This window comes from Rousettus aegyptiacus, unplaced genomic scaffold (assembly GCF_014176215.1).
Source record: "Rousettus aegyptiacus isolate mRouAeg1 unplaced genomic scaffold, mRouAeg1.p scaffold_m13_p_6, whole genome shotgun sequence".
NCBI classification, from domain to species: domain Eukaryota; kingdom Metazoa; phylum Chordata; class Mammalia; order Chiroptera; family Pteropodidae; genus Rousettus; species Rousettus aegyptiacus.
Genome location: NW_023416309.1, coordinates 98,196,776 through 98,219,606, shown reverse-complemented (window position 1 = coordinate 98,219,606; position 22,831 = coordinate 98,196,776). Strand labels below are relative to the sequence as shown.

Below are 22,831 nucleotides of genomic sequence, written 5' to 3'. Positions count from 1 at the left end.
CGAATCAGCGATTGGCTTACCTGATTTGGGCGGGCTAGAGGAAGGTTCAAACCGGACTGGAGTTACTCTCGTAACGGACGAGCGTCTGTGGAGAAGCGGCTTTCTCTCTTATTGTCTCGTGGGCCCCGCTGGTTTAGTTGCTTGCAGGGTTCTCGAGCCCTTTCACGACCGTCACCATGGAGGTGTCACCACTGCAGGTATAGCTCGCGGAAGAGGCGGGTCGTGGAGCCCCAGCGCGGCCCGGTATCTCTAGCTGCCGGTGAGGGGCGAGGTTCTTGGGCTGTCCCGCTGCGGCAGGCTGGGAGCCTGTGTTCCGTGTGGACCCCGGTTTCCTGGGCTCCGCGTGATCGTGAAGAGGGTGAAACCCATTATGGTGCTAATATTGAAGAGCTATCGGCTAAACTGGCTTCTAGGGTGCTGTTTTGTTTTACTGTTTCTAGGGGCAGGATGCAGTCGGTCCTGTCGTAGATCTGTATTATAATGTGATGTTAAGCCGCACGTACTGATGCTCTCCCCTCCCTCCCTCCGGCAGAAAATGGGATTGAATGCCCCTGACCTTGAAAGGTGCAGAGCAGGGCATAGTATTTCCATCGAGGCGCCGGCAGGCCCAAGCTGATAAAAATACGACCTTCCTGTATTCACAATTTTAACATGGCTAAAGGATTAAATCGATAGTCTCCCAAACTGCTGCTGCTGAACTAGAATCTACTATGTGCCTGGGACATAGTAGGCACTCAGTAAATATTTGTGGAGTAGATAAAATAAGTGGATGTATTTCACTGATATCTAAAACATTCAAGGAAAATACCTCCACGTCAGATACACTTAGTGAGACAATATATATTAAAACTGACACCTGGGAACCTGGCTGCAGTTCATTTAAATTGCCCTGTTTGTACAAAACAATGTCAACTCCACCAATACCTACTAAAAAATTGCGATTTGTTATTGTGTGTTTAAGCATATTATTATGGTAAGGGTTTCGTTTATAGTTTCTGATAAACCTATAATTAAAATTATCTTTTCAAACTTTTTAAAATTGCTAGCCTGTAAATGAAAATATGCAAATCAACAAAACAAAGAAAAATGAAGATGCTAAGAAAAGACTGTCTGTTGAAAGAATCTATCAAAAGAAAACACAATTGGAACACATTTTGCTTCGTCCAGACACCTACATTGGCTCTGTGGAATTAGTGACCCAGGTAAAACCGAACTAATTAAATGTAGTTACTAAGTAGTTAAAATGTGTACTTTTCCAGGTTAATTTTCTCTATTTCATGTACTTCGAGTGTCACTGGAACTGCCTAGGATATTTATATAATATATGTAATTTATATAATATATGTATTAATCCAGAAGACTTAATAGTAATCATGACGATAAAACAGAATAAATGTAGGCTAAAAATAACTATCTTTTTGCTTTATTTCTAGCAAATGTGGGTTTACGATGAAGATACTGGCATTAACTATAGGGAAGTCACTTTTGTTCCTGGTTTGTACAAAATCTTTGATGAGATTCTAGGTAAGTAAATTCTTTCATATAAAGATTTACTGGTCAAAACCTTCATAAGGAGTATCATTCCTAGCAAACCCTTTGTATCCAGAGCACTCTTTTCAAACAATAGTTGGCAAAGGTGAGGCGGGGAAGTTGAATTCTTTCCTAGAAACAGTACTGTGAATAGAAATTGCTGAATTAACACCTCGTTAATTCTTCTCCTGTGCTTGAGTTTTCCTTTCTAAGAGTTAAAGAATTTTTTAAAATACTTTTTACAAATGCATATTTTATTTTCTTTCAGTCAATGCTGCAGACAACAAACAAAGGGACCCAAAAATGTCTTGTATTAGAGTCACGATTGACCCGTGAGTCTCTTGCTTAGTCTTTTGTTTATTATAATTCATCATTACTGTTACTTGCATTTACTTAGATTTATAGTGAAGTTGGCTTTTTTAAAATGAAAGTTTGCCAAAGCACATAAAGTCATAATGCTAAAATGAACAATTTCTGATACTCCCACCTAGATCTAACAGTTTTCAACACTTTGCCATATTTGCTTCATTTATGTTTTTTCTGGAGCATTTTAAAATAAATTACAGATGTTATGACATTTCATCCTTAAATAATTCAGAAAGCATCTCCAATAATTGCTTAAAGTATTCTGGAGTCTAGAGCTTTTAACTTTTTCACATGATGCTATTCAAATAGTAAACCAGCAGGTGGTGGTAGAAATTTAACATTTCTGGTTATAAATGCTGGGTGTCCCTTTGTGGGTGGTCAGGATGCTTGTTTCACCTTTTTATTAGCCAAATCAAAGTCCAAATAAATTTTTAGTATTTAATTGGCAAGCAGGGAAGTTTACAACTGATGTTTTTCCCTTTTGTATTTGTTTTGCAATGAGCTCTGTTGGATGGAAAAGCTAAGAGGACAGTATAGCTGATCCTCTTAAAAGCAGTATAATCATTCTGTTTCCAAATTTTGTTATTTTCTTTCCATTGAGCATAAATCATTTCCCTTTGTTTATCTTAACATTTTAAAATTTCATATTTTTTCAACATTATCAGTGTCCACCCAGGTGTTAGAAAAGGTTTAATTTTTTTTTCTCCCTTTTGGCTCCTATTTCAGCAGTATCAAGAACTAAGCATGGTGGGAAAGGTAGTTCATGCTATATTTCAGAAGGTATATATGAAAAAGAGTCATAAAGAAATTGAGACTTTGCTGGATAGAGTAATCTTGGTTGTAGGTCTTTGCTTTTCATCGCTGAATATTTTGTGCCAATCCCTTCTGGCCTGCAAAATTTCTGTTGAGAAATCAGCTGACAGTCTTATGAGAGAGCTCCCTTGTGGGTAACTGTTTTTCTCTTGCCGCTCGTAAGATTCTCTCTTTGTCTTTAACCTTTAGCATTTTAATTATGATGTGTCTTGCTGTGGGCCTCTTTGGGTTCATCTTATTTGGGACACTCTGCTTTCCGTGCTTGTATGTCTGTTTCTTTCACCAGGTTAGGGAAGTTTTTCATTATTTCTTCAAATAGGTTTTTGATTCCTTGCTCTCCTGCAAACACAGGGATGGACCTAGAGGTTATTATGCTAAGTGAAATACATCAGACAGAGAAAGACAAATACTATATGATTTCACTTACATGTGGAATTTGAACAAAATAAGTGAACAAACAAAACAAATAGATACAGACAACATTTTGATGATTGCCAGGTGGAGAGGGGTGGTTAGTGGTTATAGGTGAAAAAAAGGAAGGGATTAAGAAGTACAAATGAGTAGTTACAAAATAGTCATGGAGATATAAAGTATAGCATAGGGAATATAGTCAATATTGTAATTATATATGGTGTCAGATGGGTAGTAGATTTATTGGAGTGATCACTTTGTAAGTTATATAAATGTCTGTACGCCTGAAACTAATATAATGTATGTCAGCTGTAATTGAAAAATAAAAAATTATTAAAAGAAAAAAGAAGTTGAGACTTGTGATTTATATATTTTAAAAATAATTATTTAAATATAAGAAATACTTAAGCACTAATTTAACATTTGTTTTACAATGAAATTTCAATCTTAGGGAAAACAATTTAATTAGTATATGGAATAATGGAAAAGGTATTCCTGTTGTTGAACACAAAGTTGAGAAGATGTATGTCCCAGCTCTCATCTTTGGACAGCTCCTAACTTCTAGTAACTATGATGATGATGAAAAGAAAGTAACAGGTAAAGTTTTGAGGAAAATAAAGAATATATTGTATTTTAAATGACTATGGCAAAAGTTTTAAAATATGGGAATAAATCTCTATACTTGGATCACTTTGCCAGTGATTAAGAAATAAAGTTGTTCATGAGATAATAACATAATATTTTATATTTATTTGCCCAGGTGGTCGAAATGGCTATGGAGCCAAATTGTGTAACATATTTAGTACCAAATTTACTGTGGAAACAGCCAGTAGAGAATACAAGAAAATGTTCAAACAGGCAAGTAAATAGGTATCTTTTGCCTTGGTTATAAATTGTACTATAGCAATTTATAATGCCATTAATGGTTTATTGCATTCAACATGATTTAGAATCTATTAAAATATGGAAATTATTGTGAACATAGGTTATTTTTTAGGATTTATAAATTTGTGTTATTTAGTTCTAGTTTATGAGATGACTTGAATTTTTTTATCTTTTATATTTTTTACTTCATAGACGTGGATGGATAACATGGGGAGAGCTGGTGAGATGGAACTCAAGCCCTTTAATGGAGAAGATTATACATGTATTACCTTCCAGCCTGATTTGTCTAAGTTTAAAATGCAGAGCCTTGACAAAGATATTGTTGCACTGATGGTTAGAAGAGCATATGATATTGCTGGATCCACTAAAGATGTTAAAGTCTTTCTCAATGGAAATAAGTTGCCAGTACGTATTTTCCTGGGTGTTAAGGGTAATAGAGAGGGTATTATTATGATCATTGTCAGAGGCAAAATTGATTTTTTCCTCATGTATTTTTCTTGCCACTTCTCAGATATGTTCTTGAAAAAAAAAACTATATGCCACATTTTTTAAATCAGCCTATTTTAAACTTACTAAGGAAATTTCTTTCTCAAAGAAACACCTAAATAAATCTTTTTGTGCCCTTTAATGACCATTTTTTTATGCCCATCAGTGAACACCATTTCATTAGTTTTGGAAAATCCTCTTAGTCTTATTATCGAATCTTCTTTTTATAACTTTTTTTATACCATTTTAATTCCTGCACAGGTGAAAGGATTCCGTAGCTATGTGGATATGTATTTGAAGGATAAAGTAGATGAAACTGGCAATCCATTGAAAATCATCCATGAACAAGTAAACCACAGGTGGGAAGTGTGTTTAACAATGAGTGAAAAAGGCTTTCAGCAAATTAGCTTTGTCAACAGCATTGCTACTTCCAAGGTAACTTTATTCTTGAATTGTTAATCATGGTTTATACTTATATATGTGTTCTTGTTATTTTTAATCTATAGAGTGAACTTCAGTATTTGGCTACCTTGGTATAAAGGAAGCTAAATTAGACTTTTTTTGTGTTTGATTATAATTTTGAGGATACTGAGCTTTACAATCTGTTATTTTTCCTCATTAGGGTGGCAGACATGTTGATTATGTAGCTGATCAGATTGTGACTAAACTTGTTGATGTTGTGAAGAAGAAGAACAAGGGTGGTGTTGCAGTAAAAGCACATCAGGTATTGTATTTTAGCACAGTTTTCTTTTTCCAAAGTCAAGAAAGAGAAAGGCTATAAATAAAGCACAAGCAAGTTTTTGAGTGATTTAATATCAACTTTTGCTGCAGGTGAAAAATCACATGTGGATTTTTGTGAATGCCTTAATTGAAAACCCAACCTTTGACTCTCAGACAAAAGAAAACATGACTTTACAAGTCAAGAACTTTGGATCAACATGCCAACTAAGTGAAAAATTCATCAAAGCTGTGAGTATTTTGAGGGAAATAAAAATAGAAGCACTTTACTTTATTTTCCATTGCCCTTCTCAGTTTTGCAGAAGCATGTTTTTTCACTCTGAAAAGGAAGTTGAAAAAAAAAACCAGCTCTTATGTCATTGGTCTTTTCAGAGCCTTAATTACCATGCCTATATCCCCCCACTTCTTATCACCATTCAGTTTAGATCACTTCTGGATTCAGCCCATATAACTGCTAAACATTAATCGCCTAAAGTTGTTCTCAATCACATATCCAAAACTCAGTTCTGTCCACACTGACTCCCTTACAAGGAATTCCCCTACCCTCAAAAAACAAAACTATTTTCCTTCTTAGTTAAAGGCCCCAACCAACCACTAGGTTACATTAAAAAAAAGCTGAGCACCTTCTCTGTATCCCCCCTCCTCTAATAAAACTGGTAAGCAAGCATCTCTTGGATATGCCTGTACCCTCCCACTGTCATCTCTTAATAGGTTCTTAATGTTCATACAATTTCAGTCCTTTCTTTGCAATGTTCTTGACTAATCTTTTTGTGTTAAAGTACACATTTTTGTCTACTTTCTTTTGGAAGTCTTTCAGTGACTTCTACTTTTAGAAAAAGTCTTAAGTTCCTTAATTAAGTGGTTAAGAACTTACCAGCGTCATCTCCTTGCCACCTTTTCCTGTGTTTTCTAATCTTCAGTCCTACTGGCTTTAAATTACTGAAAAACAGTACTCTTCCCCTCTTTTCACATGTTAATCCCTCTTCCTGGAATGCTTGTCGCCTGGCTAACTACTTTAGGTCTTAAATGTCCTTTGCTCAGGAAAGCCTTTCTACCTTTCTCCCTCACTAACTTTGTTCCAGTATAAGACTGGACATACATTATATGTAGCACATTTTTCACTTATCCAATAACACTCATCACACTTGCAATTTTTAATTTTATTTCTAACTTGTCTTCCTTGTTGTATATTGAACTTCATGAGGACAAGAACCATGTCTAATTTGTTTTAGCCACTAGTATCCAACTAGCAGCTCAACGTCTGGCAGAATATAAATATGTAATATTTATTGAACCCCAAGGAAACCAGCCTCCTCAGTAGCAATCACCTGAGATAAGAAGATATGCTAGCCTCTATCCAGAAATTATTTTTCTACCTCTTTTCAATCTTTGAACTATTTTTATGGGAGCTCGTTTGTAGTCTAAGTTTCTGACAGAACTCTTCTCCCTAACATGAATCTCCTCATTTTCAGGCAATTGGCTGTGGTATTGTAGAAAGCATACTAAACTGGGTGAAGTTTAAGGCTCAAATCCAGTTAAACAAGAAGTGTTCTGCTGTGAAACATAACAGAATTAAGGGAATTCCCAAACTTGATGATGCCAATGATGCAGGTACACATTTAATAACATTTCCAAACTTTAAATCTTGTAGTTCAGTTATTTGTTTTATTCATTAACAGCATACCTTGAGTATTTTTTCTTTGACAGTTAATATCAAGAAAATATCTTTACTGTGTTAAAAACTAGTGTGTTCCCTATTATTGAACATTTAGGTCATTTCTAGGTTTTGGACTGTTACAATGCTGAGATGGTTACTTTGGGGTATAAAACAAAAGTATTTACATGTCGCTCTATAGGAGAGGAAAAGGTTTTCCTCAACCCTCTTAGGTCCCTGAAAATTAAACTGACAAAAACAAATTAACAAAAAGAAAAGCATACACATTTTTAATGTAAGCTTTACGGAACATAGGAGAAAATAAAGGAAATGAAGCCCCAAAGAAATGGTTAAAACTGAGTGTTTTTATGCTAGGTTTGATGAAGAGTGGCAAGTCACATAAAGATATGGTAAGGCAAAGAGTATGGGCTAAGTGTAGTAAACTCGAGGAAGCTCCAGAGGCTCCACTGAATATTCAGGAGCAGTATACATATGAGAAATTAGCCTAAGAAACTAAGATTTTTAAAAATTTACTATGAATTTTAGCTAAAATATATATATCTATTAGTTCCATTTTACTCCTAAGCCAACTTGTTACGAATTGTAAATTATTTGACTTTTATCACAAAGCTAGTAACAGCGTGTCTGAGTTAATATTTGAAGTTGAACTAAAAGTGTCCATATTAATTTGTGTATTTCTATTTTAGGGGGCCGAAACTCCACTGAGTGTACACTTATCCTGACCGAGGGAGACTCAGCTAAAACTTTGGCTGTTTCAGGCCTTGGTGTGGTTGGGAGAGATAGATATGGGGTTTTCCCTCTTAGAGGAAAAATACTCAATGTTCGAGAAGCTTCTCACAAACAGGTAGAATATGAAACTATCTTTAGAATCTATATTTAGTTTTATAATGCAGGACTTTATGCTTGTATTTTATTCCCTCATTGAGCGTTTTTTGAAATTATTTTAGATAGCTTGCTATTTTAATGAATTGGGTTTATTACAGTATCTTAACATCTTTCTGAGTAAAATATAGACTAATAGTAACTCAAAATACTGGAGCTCAAGAAAATTCCAGCAACATATACCATTGTATTTCTTTGTTCTTTTCAAATTTATAAACAAAACATTACTTTTTTTGGTATATGTCCATTTCAGATAATGGAAAATGCCGAAATTAATAATATCATCAAGATTGTGGGTCTTCAATACAAGAAAAACTATGAAGATGAAGATTCATTGAAGACTCTTCGCTATGGGAAGATAATGATTATGACAGATCAGGTCAGATTTGCTTTTCAGACATTTTAGAGTGTTAAAATAAATTAAACATGTCTTTTTGTTGCATTGCTTTTCTGCCATGAAAGGAAATTACTTAACTTGAAGCTTTAGTCATTCTCTCTAATCAACATCTAATCAGATGTTATACTTATTTCGTATGTACATTACATATATAGGTTAAAAATCTGGATTTGAATAGTCTTTGAATATTTGAATAGCTTCTTTTTTTTGATCCCCATGGAAGAAATTTTGAGAAATTGCCAGTATGTCAATCATGATTCTTTCATTTCTAATAATTCTCTTGTGTTTGGCTTTCTAAATATTTCTAGGACCAAGACGGTTCCCACATCAAAGGCTTGCTGATTAATTTTATCCATCATAACTGGCCCTCTCTTCTGCGACATCGTTTTCTGGAGGAATTTATCACTCCCATTGTAAAGGTATATTAATTTCTAATATTAATGGATATTTTAAGGCCCTACTTCTCAACCCTTCATATATATACATAACCCCATGTTATGTATGGTGATATATAATGGTAAGCAGAGGACCCAGCAGTGTATAAAGCCACAACAACATGTCCTTTACCACAGGTGTCTAAAAACAAGCAAGAAATGGCATTCTATAGTCTGCCTGAATTTGAAGAATGGAAGAGTTCTACACCAAATCATAAAAAATGGAAAGTCAAGTATTACAAAGGTTTGTAATAAAATCCATATAAAATTTCTCATTTCGTTATGTACCATTATACAAGATTATATGCAGTAACTTGGTATTCTTGGTTGCGTAGGTTTGGGCACCAGCACATCCAAAGAAGCTAAAGAATACTTTGCAGATATGAAAAGACATCGTATCCAGTTCAAATACTCTGGTCCTGAAGACGATGCTGCGATCAGCCTGGTAAGGATGAGTTGTATTTCGTACATACATTCTAATTTTATAAATCACTGCAAGAGATATTTTGGAACCCAGCCAGTGACTTTTGCATCTTCTAATTTGTAGGCCTTTAGCAAAAAACAGATAGATGATCGAAAGGAATGGTTAACTCATTTCATGGAGGATAGAAGACAACGAAAGTTACTTGGCCTTCCTGAGGTAAAAATTTTAAATATATCCCACAAAATGTACTATTTGCTGATCTTTCAGGAATAATATAGCAAATTTAAGTTACTGAGTAGTTATTTCAATAAAAAGTGTATAATCGATAACTATACAAATATTCTTATTTAATCGCTGCATGAATGTATTGGGCCTGAAAGAAATTACAAAGACAATGCACTTTTTTCTAATTGTACAACAATTAAATTTGCTTTATCTTTTTATCAGATTTATTGGAGTGACAGTTAATAAGACAATATAGGTTTCAAGTGTGCAATTCTATAACATGTCATCTGTATATTGCATTATGTGTTCGCCACTCAAAGTTAATTCTTTCGTCATCATATATTTGACCCCCTTTACCCTCTTCTACCTGCTTTATCTTTAAAACATATAAAATACTGCCATATAATTCTATATTTTTGCGGGACTTACAAATTATAGAAAATACTGTTGAGAAGTTTCTTCGTTTTATTATTTTAAACTAGATCATATAATAACTCTCTTTGGTCCCTCAGGATTACTTGTATGGGCAAACAACCACATATCTGACATACAACGACTTCATAAACAAGGAACTAATCCTGTTCTCAAATTCTGATAACGAGAGATCTATCCCGTCTATGGTGGATGGTGAGTTCTAATTTGTTAATCTGTTTTTATTATAACAGAAATCAATGCCCAGAAATGGTTAAGTTAAGGATACTAATATTTGCACTTCTTTCGTATTGAAGGTTTGAAACCAGGTCAGAGAAAGGTTTTGTTTACGTGTTTCAAACGGAATGACAAGCGAGAGGTGAAGGTTGCCCAGTTAGCTGGGTCAGTGGCTGAGATGTCCTCTTATCATCATGGTGAGGTAAACACACAATCTATAATGTTTCTAGAAAGCATTATAGCAGAAATACCTGCAAAATCCATTGTCCAAACACTTGGTGAGACTATAAGTTGGCACATCCATAGTAGAGAATAATTTGGTGAAATCTATCAGACTAGAAATGTGCTTATACTTTACTTAGACCTAACAAATCTATTTCTAAAATTAATATTTCTATAAGGATACTCATAAGTCTGCAAGGATCTATATTCACAGTTATTTAGTGATGTTTATTTTAATTTTATGATGCTAAAATTTAAACATCAAAAATGTCCATTGATTGGAAAATTGTTATAAATTGTGACATATCTATCCATGGAATTAGTAATATAGCTGAAATAAATCTGTATGTTACTAACATTGAAGAATGTTTATTTTCTATTGTGGGGGGGGGAGAGGCAAAACATTTCTTAAAATGTCTAGAAGGATATGCTCCAAATTATTTATTTTGGTTGTCTCTGGCAATTGGAAAGGGCATCTTTTTAATTTTTTATCCCCGGGAATTGAAAAGGACAACTTTCCAGTTTTTTATATATGTCTGAATTATTTGACTTCACACAAATATTCCTTTTTTATTTTGTGATTAAATTGCTTTTTTGCATTTATTATGTTATAAAGAACTAGATTGCCTATAAAGTTCTAGAACTTGAAATGTAATGATTATCTTGCTTGTTGCTTTCAATTAAAGTATACTGAGTACTCAGTAAATGTTCACACAACGAACATTTTTAAATGCTTACCATGTACCACATATACAAAGATAAATATGTTTCTTCTCTTCAAGACATAATCACAGCTTAACCAAGAGAGTAGAACACATTCCCAAACTGTAGAATAAAATTATATGTGCTAGAATAGAAATGAGAAGTGTCGTAACCCAAAGTAGGAAATATTTTATTTTGCCGTGGGTGAAGAGAGGAGCTCTGCCTTCAAGGATTTGATTGAAATTATTGGAAGGCAAGAGCCCTGAATGTGGAGCCAGAAGTATGAGGTTAAGGTAATAAATCTGCCATGTATTTATCCGGGAAACATCAATAAACATCAGTAGTCATAAAACCTTACAAGATTACAGTCAGGCTCAGTCATAATAAATGGGTTTGTATTATTAAAGGCCTATAGATCAGATTAACGAATCTTTTCCCTCTCCAGATGTCACTAATGATGACCATTATCAATTTGGCTCAGAATTTTGTGGGTAGCAATAATCTGAACCTCTTGCAGCCCATTGGTCAGTTTGGTACCAGGCTGCATGGTGGCAAGGATTCTGCTAGTCCTCGATACATCTTCACAATGCTCAGGTTGGTATGCTTTAGATTTCTAGTGATTGCCACTTCCCGTTTTGAAATAATGTGAGATTTTGTTGACAAAAATGTATATAAAAATTCAGTTAATCAGAATGTATATTTTTGCAGATGCTTAGAGTATTATTAAAAAAAAAAAAAACTAGCTCACTAAAGCTTAATTATGCTGCTCTTTGTAATGAACAGAAAGTAAAGCAAAAGCCTTAGTCTTCCTGTCTCAGTAAATGGAATGCCATACTTCTAATTCTCAGGCTAAAACCGTAAAGTCACTCTTGACTCATTTTCTCCATACTTGTGTCCATTCATCAGCAAATTCTATGGGCTCTGCTCTGGCAAAATATTAAGCCACCCCATTCATCCAAACAATTGTAATATAGCCTACCATTCTTTTTTATGGCAGCCAAGTGTTTTTTAAATAGGTAACTGGTTCAGAACCTTTCAACTACTCCATTTAAAGTCTAAAGCCCTGTTTTAACTAACCAGACCCTCCATGATCTGTGCTCCCACCTCCCATATCTTTTGATTCCATCTCATATTATCACTGCTCCAAACACATCTGGCCTCTGTCTATTCATGCCAAGCAACTCCCTCTTCAGGGCCTTTTACTTACTGGTCCTTCTGCTTGCAATACTCTTTCTCCATATAACTCATGGCTCATTCTCTCATTTTCTTTTCTGCTCAGATGTTATCCTATCGGAAAGGACCTACCATTTCTTAGCACCCCTTCGATCACTCTTATCCTACATTATTTTTCTTAGCATTTCTCTCACACCTGACCAAATGTGTGTTCATTGTCTACCTTCCTGTGCTAGAATGTGAGCCCCTTGGAGTCTGTGACTTTATGTCTGTAGTGCCTGGCACATAGAAAGTGTTCAATAAATATTGTTAAGTGAATATGAATCAGCAGGTAAAGCCAAGGTAATTTTCATGTATAGATATGAGATAACATGTCTTTTTCATGAAAGTTAAATATCAAAGCCAGTATTTTATAACATTCTTTGATTGTTTTCTTTAGCCCTTTGGCTCGGTTGTTATTTCCACCACAAGATGATCACACATTAAAGTTCTTATATGATGACAACCAGCGTGTGGAGCCCGAGTGGTACATTCCTATTATACCCATGGTGCTGATAAATGGTGCTGAAGGAATCGGTACTGGGTGGTCCTGCAAAATTCCCAACTTTGATATTCGTGAAGTCGTGAATAATATCAGGCGTTTGATGGATGGAGAAGAACCTTTGCCAATGGTAACTATTTTGTGTGTATTAAGAACCTTAGTTTTCCTCTGGTTTCAATTCAGTAGACTATATGGTTAAAGGGGACACAAATGTGCAATTTATTTCATACTTAAATGTTAGTTAAATTTATTGTCTAATGCTGTTGTGATTTCACATTTAGAAAACATTCTTTTTTAACATACCAATTTAGCTTCCAAGTTACAAGAACTTCAAGGGTACTATTGAAGAACTGGCTCCAAATCAATATGTGATTAGTGGCGAAGTGGCTATTCTTAATTCCACAACCATCGAAATCTCAGAGCTTCCCATCAGAACATGGACCCAGGTAAGTAAGCATGGATTTCTTTTTTGATTTTCGTGATCAAGGGAAATACTTTTGGTGCTAATGCTCATTGAATATTCAGGATCCTGTGTTTTAGAAACTTATAAAAGGATTATTTATTTCTTTAGACATATAAAGAACAGGTTCTGGAACCCATGTTGAATGGCACGGAGAAGACACCTCCTCTCATAACAGATTATAGGGAATACCATACAGATACCACTGTGAAGTTCGTTGTGAAAATGACTGAAGAAAAACTGGCAGAGGCCGAGAGAGCGGGACTACACAAAGTCTTCAAACTTCAAACTAGTCTCACATGCAACTCTATGGTAGGTCTTATTTTATGAGAAATACGTATGTTTCAATTTATGTTAAGACGATTAATGTCAATTTTAAAAGGAAATCATAGGCTACTTTCATATTTTAAAAGTAAATTTCTCTAAAATCATTGAAGTTTAACCAATTTATCTATTCTGGGGTCTAATTTTGTTTTTCTTGTTTTACAAAAACATGAAAACAGGTGCTTTTTGACCACGTAGGCTGTTTAAAGAAATATGACACAGCGTTGGATATTCTAAGAGACTTCTTTGAACTCAGGCTTAAATATTATGGATTAAGAAAAGAATGGCTTCTAGGAATGCTTGGCGCTGAATCTGCTAAACTGAACAATCAGGCTCGCTTTATCTTAGAGAAAATAGATGGCAAAATAATCATTGGTATGTTTTTGGAATAATAACTGCCTGAACTAAAACTAATCATGCCAAACTTCCTTTAAACGTTTTTGGTGAGATAATGTTGGGGAAGGAGGGAGGGAAAAATCTATTTAGTTCAACTGGCTACTTATATGAGCATTTCTTTGAAGTGCTTGATTGGACATTTATAGTTTGAAAGACATAGTTTTTCCTAGATTGAGCATCTCAAGAAAACAAGACTTAGATGACATTTAGAATTGAGAGTTAGAAGAGGTTCCTACATAAACGGATCAAGAGAAAAAAAAGACTGGGAGTAAGATTATAAATGGTTTCTATTACAAGTAAATTGTGTGCTTAAGGAAAGACTAAAATGAGTAATATTGGATATGATTCAAAGAAAAACGAAAAGTAAAGGTGGTATTGACTACTATAGACATTGAAAGAAAGTCACTGTAGAAAAAGGGGATGAATGCAACATGGAGAAAACAATGTGTGGGTAGTGGCACTGAACACTTGCCCGGTGAAATGCTGAGATTAAAAGACCAGGGAGAATAACCGAAGTGGAGACTTACCAGAAATTAAAGTTGTAATTGTCTTTTGTTCTTTTGAGGATTATAGTTAGATCACAACCTCATGATTTGACTGCCCCCTTGTGGTAATTTACTTTTCCCAATGGTTTAAGGAGAAAACTGCAGTTTACTCTTGAGCAATAGCGGTTTGAACTGTGCAAGTCTGCTTTTACACAGATTTTTTTTCAATAAGTATATTGGAAAACATTTTAGAGATTTGAGACAATTTGAAAAAACTCACAGCAGACAAACCTTATGATCTTAATTTTTTTTTCTTTAACTTCATTGTAAGAATACAGTATATAATACATATAACATAACGAAATATGCGTTAACCGACTGTTAACTGGTAAGGCTTCCAGTCAGTAGTAGGTTACAAGTAGTTAAGTTTTTCAGGTTATATGGGGATTTTCGACCGCACAGGGAGTCAGCACCCTAACCCACTGAGTTGTTCAAGTGTCAACTGTATATATATACCAGGACGTACAAATTTATGTAAGACAAATAGTTTAATTTCCAATTTTAATCTTTTCAATTAATATAAAACCTTATTACATTCCAAAAATATTGCTCAAAACCATTATCTCTGTTTGCATTTTTTAAATAGAAAATAAACCTAAGAAAGAATTGATTAAAGTTTTGATTCAGAGGGGATATGATTCGGATCCTGTGAAAGCTTGGAAAGAAGCCCAGCAAAAGGTAATTTCTTGGTTAGCATTTTTCTGTTTTTAGACTATATAATCTAATGTCTATTTATATAATGACTGTATAATCTAAAGTATGCTCCGCATTTCTTATTAAAGCTACATTTTAATTCCTCCTTTAGGTTCCAGATGAAGAAGAAAACGAAGAGAGCGATAATGAAAAGGAAACTGAAAAGAGTGACTCTGTAACTGGACCAACCTTCAACTACCTCCTTGATATGCCTCTTTGGTATCTTACCAAGGAAAAGAAAGATGAACTGTGCAAATTAAGAAAGGAAAAAGTGAGTTATTGATGGATAGTACATGTTGCTTAGTTATATTCTAATGGTGAAAGCAAAAACTTAATTGTGTTTCTTGAAAATGCTGTTTATGCACATATATTAACTCTTAATTATCTGACTATCTTATGAAGGAACAAGAGCTAGAAACATTAAAGAAAAAGAGTCCATCAGATTTGTGGAAAGAAGACTTGGCTGCTTTTGTTGAAGAGCTGGAGGTGTGTAGTTTATATGCCCATGTTAGAAATAATATATTCTAGCAATTTACCTCTTTGTCAAGAAATTTCACAATTGGCAATAGAAAGAATATAGAAAGCATAAGGAAACATTCCAAGATAACATAAAAGAATAAATTGTTAAAAACTAGCTAGAATAAACTAAATGATGCCAGGAAACATACAACCTAGAAATTTTTGGAAAGAAAGAAGGGCAGAAGTTGATTTTTGACCTATTGGGACTAAGAAGATAAAAGAGAATTTAAATATGGAAGAAGACCAACCCAGTCCTCCAAGTCAACCTAAAAGGAAAAGGACAATTTACCTTCAGCACTAGCGAATCAGTAGTTTAAGAAGATCCTGTTTCTTAAATCTCACTAATGTGGTTTTCCAACATTATTTTAACATAAGAAAAAGCATTTCAGAAATTAAAAGGATTAACAAATTTTTGTTATTACACTTTGGTATAATGTCCAGCTTGCAGTCAGTTGATTAGATAAGTATACATTGCTGGAATCACATTTCTTAATTTGAGTTTACATACACACACACACACACACACACACACACACACACATTTTGTCCCTAACCCAGTTTCCTCTTTTTATTTTCAGAAAGGTTAAGTGGTAGAATCAAGCTTAGAACCTAGTCTTCTGTCTCCAAATTTTTTGAAGTGTGTCTTAATTATATCTTCACTATTGTGGTGGTATACCTAGTTATGGAAAAGGTTACCACAAATTTATCTTATGATGTAACATTGAAATCTATTTAACTTTTGCCTTTTATTCTATCCCTACAAAGTAACTAAGATGTAATGTCTTTGTTAGCTTATAAACTCACTTTTTTCTATTCCTTGTGTAGACTGTTGAAGCCAAGGAAAAACAAGATGAACAAGTAGGACTTCCTGGGAAAGGAGGGAAAGGAAAAGGGAAAAAAACACAAATGGCTGAAGTTTTGCCTTCACCAAGTGGAAAAAGAGTCATCCCCCGAGTTACCATAGAGATGAAAGCAGAAGCAGAAAAGAAAATTAAAAGGAAAATTAAGGTAATACTCTTGAAAACATTATACATAAGACACTTTAAGCATATTTCCATATAAAATTGAACAAATTCTACTATAATTTTCTAATTCCATAGTTTGAAATTTATCCTATATGACATTCCTTTCTTAAGAGCTTGATTTGTTTAATGTTTATAGCTTGAAAAGTCACACCTATACCTTTATTCAGAGCTCTTAACCAGAACCAAAGAAGAAAAAAAAATCATTCTTTGACCATATATATATTTGTATATTTGACATTATAGTATGCCAAACAATAAGTTGGCAGAACATCACCATTTTTATCTTGCTATATTTAGAATGAAAATTCTGAAGGAACCCCTCAAGAGAATGGTATGGAACCAGAAGGCCTAAAACAAAGATTAGAGAAGAAACTGAAAAAAGAACCAGGTATTAAAACATTTTAAAGAAAATGGTATAGAGTTGAGATAAGATTATGTTTGTTACCTAGTACATTTCACATTAAATTCAATAAGTTATTAATGAGTAACATGAAGGAGAGCTATGATATGTGGGCTTCTGTTGCTGTTTTTTTTTTTTCACTTACCATAATGTTTTCCAGGGTGACCCATGTTAGTAATGTATATCAATACTACATTCTTTTTTATTGCCAAATAATATTTCATTGTAGAGATAAACATTTTATTAGACTTTATCATCAAAAATAAATTGTCCATTAATTGATAGGTATTTGGGTTTCTACTTTTTGGCTATTGTGAATAATGCTGCTATGAACATTTATGTACAAGTTTTTATGTGGACTTAAGTTTTAATTTTTCTTGTAGATACGTAGGAGTAGAATTACTGTGCCATGATTTTTCTATGGCTGACCTTTTGAGGAACTGCCACACTGTTTTCTGAACCAGCTGCACCATTTTACATTCCCACCAGCAATACATGAGGGTTCCAATTTCTCCACATCCTTGCCAACACTTTCTTTTTCGTTCTAGCCATTCTAGTGAGTGTGAAGTAGTATCTCATTGTGGTTTGGGTTTACTTGTCTTTTTATTGTTAAGTTAGTTGTAAGAGTTCTTTACATATCTAGATGCCAGTCTCTTATCAGATATATGATTCTGAAATATTTTCTGACATTCTGTGGATTGTCTTTTCATTTTCTTGATAGTGTCGTTTGAAGTTCAAGTTTTTAATTTCGATGAGTCTAATTTATTTATTTTTTATTCTTTTGTTGCTCGTGCTTTTGGTATCATATTTACTCTTTTGCCAAATTCAAGATTATGAAGATTTACTCTTATGTTTCCTTCAAAGAGTTTTAGTTTCAGCTCTTAATATTTAGATCTCTAATACATTTTGAATTAATTTTTTGTATACAGCATAAGGAAAAAGTCCAACTTCATTCTTTTGCACGTAGGTATTCAGTTGTCCCAGCACCACATATTGAAAAAACATTTTTTCCCTGCTAAACTATTTTTGCCCTTGTCAAAAATCAATTGGCCATAAATATTAAGGTTTATTTATGGATGCTCAACCCTATTCCATTGATGATCTGAGTCTATCCTTGAGTATCTACTTTGCTAGTTAATGTTTGCTCCTGTGGGAAATACAAAAATGAATAAAACAGATAGAAACACCTTAGTGTTAAAAAGAAGTAATAAAGGTATGCTGTGTGTGCCATGCTGTGCAAAATTATATAGGGCTTAAAATGCAGCACACATTTAACTTGAAACCCAACTAGCAATCATTTAGCATATAAAACCAGTAAATCAGGTAATTATGTTGAGCATTCATGTTCCCATCACTATCTCAAATATTGTGATGGCAAAAGAAGTGGGAGTGCATGGCATTTACCCTCAAGAATTTCATCAAGAAAGAAAGAGCAGCATAAGGTTTACAGAAAGGTGAGATTACAGAGGCTCTGTGAAAAAGGTAAAACTCGGGTTAGCGTAGTGAAGATTAAGTAAGATTTAAGCATTCTAGATTGGAAGAAGAAAAATGGGCACATAATATGCATAGGACAATGAGAAGGCCCCCTTAACAGAGTGGGGGTTTTTATATTAGAAAATAATAGAACATAGTTAAACCAGATTATGCAGAGCTAGGAAACTGGTTTGTTGGAAGATAGATGAGAGTCAACTAGAGAATAAGAAATTGGTAGATATACTGATAAAAATATGAAGAAAGGACTATATCAGAACAATAAAGAAACTGCCTTGTAATCTTTGTGGGCCAAAATGAGGGAAATAAAGAGCAATGAATGGGTATGTGAGACATTTGGGGGGAAGAATTAACAAGATTTAGTGACTTCAAACTGCCATTAAACGTACCTCAAGTTTTGGTCCCAGCCATTCTTTTCCCGTTGAATTGTCTCCCTTGGCTTGACTTCAGCATTAACCTTCTGTTGAGCTCCTTACATCTATTCTTGCCCTTTTCTGATCTCCACTATTCAACCTGAGAACTTTTTAAAAGGTAAATCTGGTCATGTTGGTTCCCTCTTTAAAACAAAATCCTTAACAAGACCAACCATTCTCCCCACTAACTTCTACTCTCCAGCCATAATAGGATATTTTTCAGTTGTTTGTGTGCATCGTTTTCTCACATGCTATGTCCTAAACTGAAATGTGTCATCACCCACCTCCCTGCAACTAGTTGAGTTTTATTTAACCTTCAGATGTTAGCTCAAGCATCTCTTTCTTGGAGAAGCTTCATAGTTACATACATACTGCATACCCTGCATAAACACTTGGCATTTGTTATGGGAGTAGATGACCAAGCTATAAGCTACACAAGAGGAGAAACTACATCTGTTTCTGTTTACCATTGCACAGAGCTTAATGAATATTTGAAGGATGGATGGATGATAGATGAAGAAATGCAAGTCTGAGAATATGTAAAGGTGGTTAATTCCTTTCTCCCCTCTAGGTACCAGGACGAAGAAACAAACTACATTGCCATTTAAATCAGTCAAAAAAGGAAAGAAGAGAAACCCCTGGTCTGATTCAGAATCAGATGCGAGTAATAACGAAAGTGATTTTGATGTCCCTCCACGAGAAGTAGAGCCACGGAGAGCAGCAAGTAAGAAAAACTGGAGAACATGTAGATATTCTGAGAGATTTGAATGGACAATGTGTTTCAGGGTACTTGATCCCAGAAATTATCTCTTGGAACAGTAATTTTTTAAATTTTAAATTTATAAATGTTTAAATATTAAATTTTTAAAGAACTAAATAAAGCATCTTTAAAAATGCTAAAGCATCTTGTAGGAGATTAAAATGAAATTTAAGTCTTCATAAAATGTGTTATCAATCTGTGGATTAAATATTTCACCTATTACCCTCTTTGATTCTTTGTGTATATATGTTCTTAATAGCAAAAACCAAATTCACAGTGGATTTAGATTCAGATGAAGATTTCTCAGATTTTGATCAAGAAACTCAAGATGAAGATTTTGTGCCATCTGATGCTAGTCCAGTTAAGACCCGAACTTCCCCGAAGTAAGCGTCTTCTCTGATATGGATTTTATCATTATTGTTTTAAATAGCTGATGTATTCTTTATTATTTGACACATTTAGAATTGGTTGTCAGGATGTGTTATTTTTATTCTAGACGTACTAACAAAGAACTGAAGCCACAAAAGAGCACCACGTCAGGTATGTATTTACGTAAAGTTTGTGAATCATCTGCTTTACTGGGGTGCTCAGGTCCAACTGAGTTCAAATCCGGACTACATTTCAAAATAAGCGTGAGTTCTCGTTAGCATTACATTGATGTTGTTCATTAGGTTTAGTTTTGCACATAAATAGGTTCTACATTTAATATATTAAAAGTAATTATGTGCTCGTCCCAGGTACTATACTAGGTGCTAGAGAGACAAAAATAAATAAATAACTTTTTGCTAATGGAGAATCCAGAAATTAGAACAAAGTTATAAAGATGTTTTAAATATTTCCAAAAAGTCACAGGCTTGATGTTTAAATAGGAATTCGTAGGTGGGACAAAGCAGCAAATGGAATTTCATGTGTTGCTTAAATGTACTATTTTCCTTTTCATTTGAAGTAACAGACTTTGATGATGATGATGATGCCAAGGACGATGTTCCACTTTCTCCAAGCTCTCCTGCTGCTGATTTCCCAGCCGAAACGGAAGTTGTAAACCCTGTTTCTCAAAAGAATGTGACAATGAAGAAAACAGCAGCAAAAAGTAAGCCAAAATCTTTGAAATGGGTTAATATTGGGATTAAATAACTGGCTACCACAAGTCAATTTCAATGTTTTATTCCCCAACATTACTGTTGATATTGAAATTACGTCTTTTCCAAATGAAAACAAATCTTTAAATTTTTATAATCAAAATTGATAGTCAAAAGGTTTAAGCTCAACACGTTTCTCAAAGTGCCAGGCATTCTCTAGCTCATTTCTACGATGGGGATAGGATTTGTAAACTAATCCTTAAAAAGTTGCTAATGATTAAGGTATAACATACTTTAAAAAAAAAAAAAAAAGGCTGCTTAAGAATTCTTTGATTCTCTAATATATTTCCAGTTCCATTAGATTGTCTTTTCCTGTATTAAATATAAGCAGTCAACAGGTTGCTAAAGTTCTCACTGAGAACAATTCATTTAGAGCAGCATGACGAATGCCTGTGGTGACTTGCAGGTCAGTCTTCCACCTCGACGACGGGTGCCAAAAAAAGGGCTGCACCAAAAAGAACCAGAAAGGATCCAGGCGTGAATTCTGATGCCCCTCAAAAGCCTGATCCCCCAAAAACCAAGACTCGCCGCAAAAGGAAGCCATCCACTTCTGATGATTCCGACTCTAATTTTGAGAAAATGATTTCTAAAGCAGTCACAAACAAGGTGAGTGTTTATCCTAATAATCAGTCCTTTTGCTGTCAATGTTTTAAAACATATGACTAAGTTTTGCTCTTAATAATTTGGCACATTTTTAAGAAAATAAATTTAAACCCCATAATCCATTAGCTTTAACTGTATTTAGTTTAGTTGTAACGGTTACCTATGCCACTTAGTCAATGAGAGAGTTGCCTTAGATCTATTTCTTAATACTTACTAGAATGTGGAAAATGTGAATTGTAGTCCGTTGCTATATTTTTTTACATTGTGATTCTACTGTCAGGTTGACATTGTGCAAATTACTTGGGCTTTTCTCTTTCAGAAATCCAAGGGGGAGAATGATGACTTCCATCTGGACTTAGACTCAGCTGTGGCTCCTCGTGTAAAATCTGGGCGAGCAAAGAAGCCGATAAAGTACCTCGAGGAATCAGATGAAGATGATCTGTTTTAAAATGTGAGGTGACTATTTTTAGTGGTCTTATTGAGCCCAAGACTGGTTTGAAAGTTACCCAAATCTCTTAATTTCCTCCCCTTTGAATTTATTTTGGGAAAAGTAGTTTTAATCTAAAATCATCAAAGTGAAGTGTATAGAGCCCAGCGTCCCTTATCTTTTTATGATACGGTCTAAATGGTGATCTATCTCATGGGCATTGTTTTTTTCTCTGCTTTGTCTATATTTTCATTCTGTTTCCTTTTATCTTTAAAATCTGGTTTTAACTTCTTCTGGACTCTAGAGATAGTTACGTGATCATTCCAGCATAATTTAGTTTGTTTATTGACCATACATTAAGCTAAAATTGGAGCACTTTGATATAAAAGTGTCTACTGTGCCTCCTTTCCTACCTTCATAAACATGAGATAGAGCATGATTAATTCTGTTTTATCTTAGTTATATAGGTAATTTTCCATCAGATAGAACTTTATAGTTCTAGTACAAATACTCCCCACTCAGCCTTTTATGTGCTGAATTTTTGTTCAAACAATGGGATATTGCTCATATTCTTCATACCCTTTAGAACGTCAGCAGAGGCTAAAGAAAACCACCCTGGCTGTGTCTGTAGAACCTCAGCACAGTCAAGAAGATGAAGAAAATTAGACCATAAGTTATATAAACCAGTGCTGTCTCAACTCTTGACTGTCCCCTCTGGCTGCCTCTGAGTCAGAATTTCCCAAAGAACAAATTTCTGGGGAGCACTAGATTGCAGTGCTCAAAGACCTTAAATATTTTATTGATACCATACTCAGCAATGAGAAATCTCCATAATTTTCAACTTGTAAACTTTTTAAAGACCTTTCTGCATTTTACACGTCTGTGATTTGAGTAGTGTTATCAATGTTTTTGTAAATATTTAATATGTTTTTCTATTTAGCTTATTAATTCCAGCAATTTTGTACTTTAATAAAATGTTCTAAACATTGCGACCCATTCATTGTCCTTTTTTCGTCCTGCACTATACCCTTTTGAAACTTTAAAATATATCCCTCTTCACTTCCTTTTTTTTTTTTTTTTTTTT

General features: G+C 34.2%; 1 protein-coding gene across 1 annotated transcript; it reads left to right on the top strand.

Moving 5' to 3' along the window:
- The first annotated feature begins 25 nt into the window (after positions 1–25).
- Positions 26–22,739, top strand: TOP2A (DNA topoisomerase II alpha). The gene is made up of 35 exons (XM_016164781.2): positions 26–197; positions 1,047–1,202; positions 1,434–1,524; positions 1,799–1,862; positions 3,572–3,717; positions 3,881–3,978; positions 4,198–4,410; positions 4,753–4,926; positions 5,114–5,215; positions 5,323–5,460; positions 6,702–6,840; positions 7,591–7,748; positions 8,040–8,165; positions 8,492–8,602; positions 8,756–8,861; positions 8,953–9,062; positions 9,165–9,257; positions 9,779–9,893; positions 9,995–10,116; positions 11,284–11,432; positions 12,451–12,682; positions 12,864–12,998; positions 13,124–13,324; positions 13,516–13,711; positions 14,864–14,955; positions 15,083–15,241; positions 15,373–15,456; positions 16,315–16,497; positions 16,812–16,902; positions 19,390–19,542; positions 19,838–19,961; positions 20,075–20,118; positions 20,525–20,668; positions 21,124–21,323; positions 21,640–22,739. The coding sequence occupies exons 1-35, from the start codon at positions 177–179 to the stop codon at positions 21,766–21,768; spliced, it is 4,599 nt and encodes a 1,532-aa protein (XP_016020267.1). The 5' UTR covers positions 26–176; the 3' UTR covers positions 21,769–22,739.
- Positions 22,740–22,831: the final 92 nt, after the last annotated feature.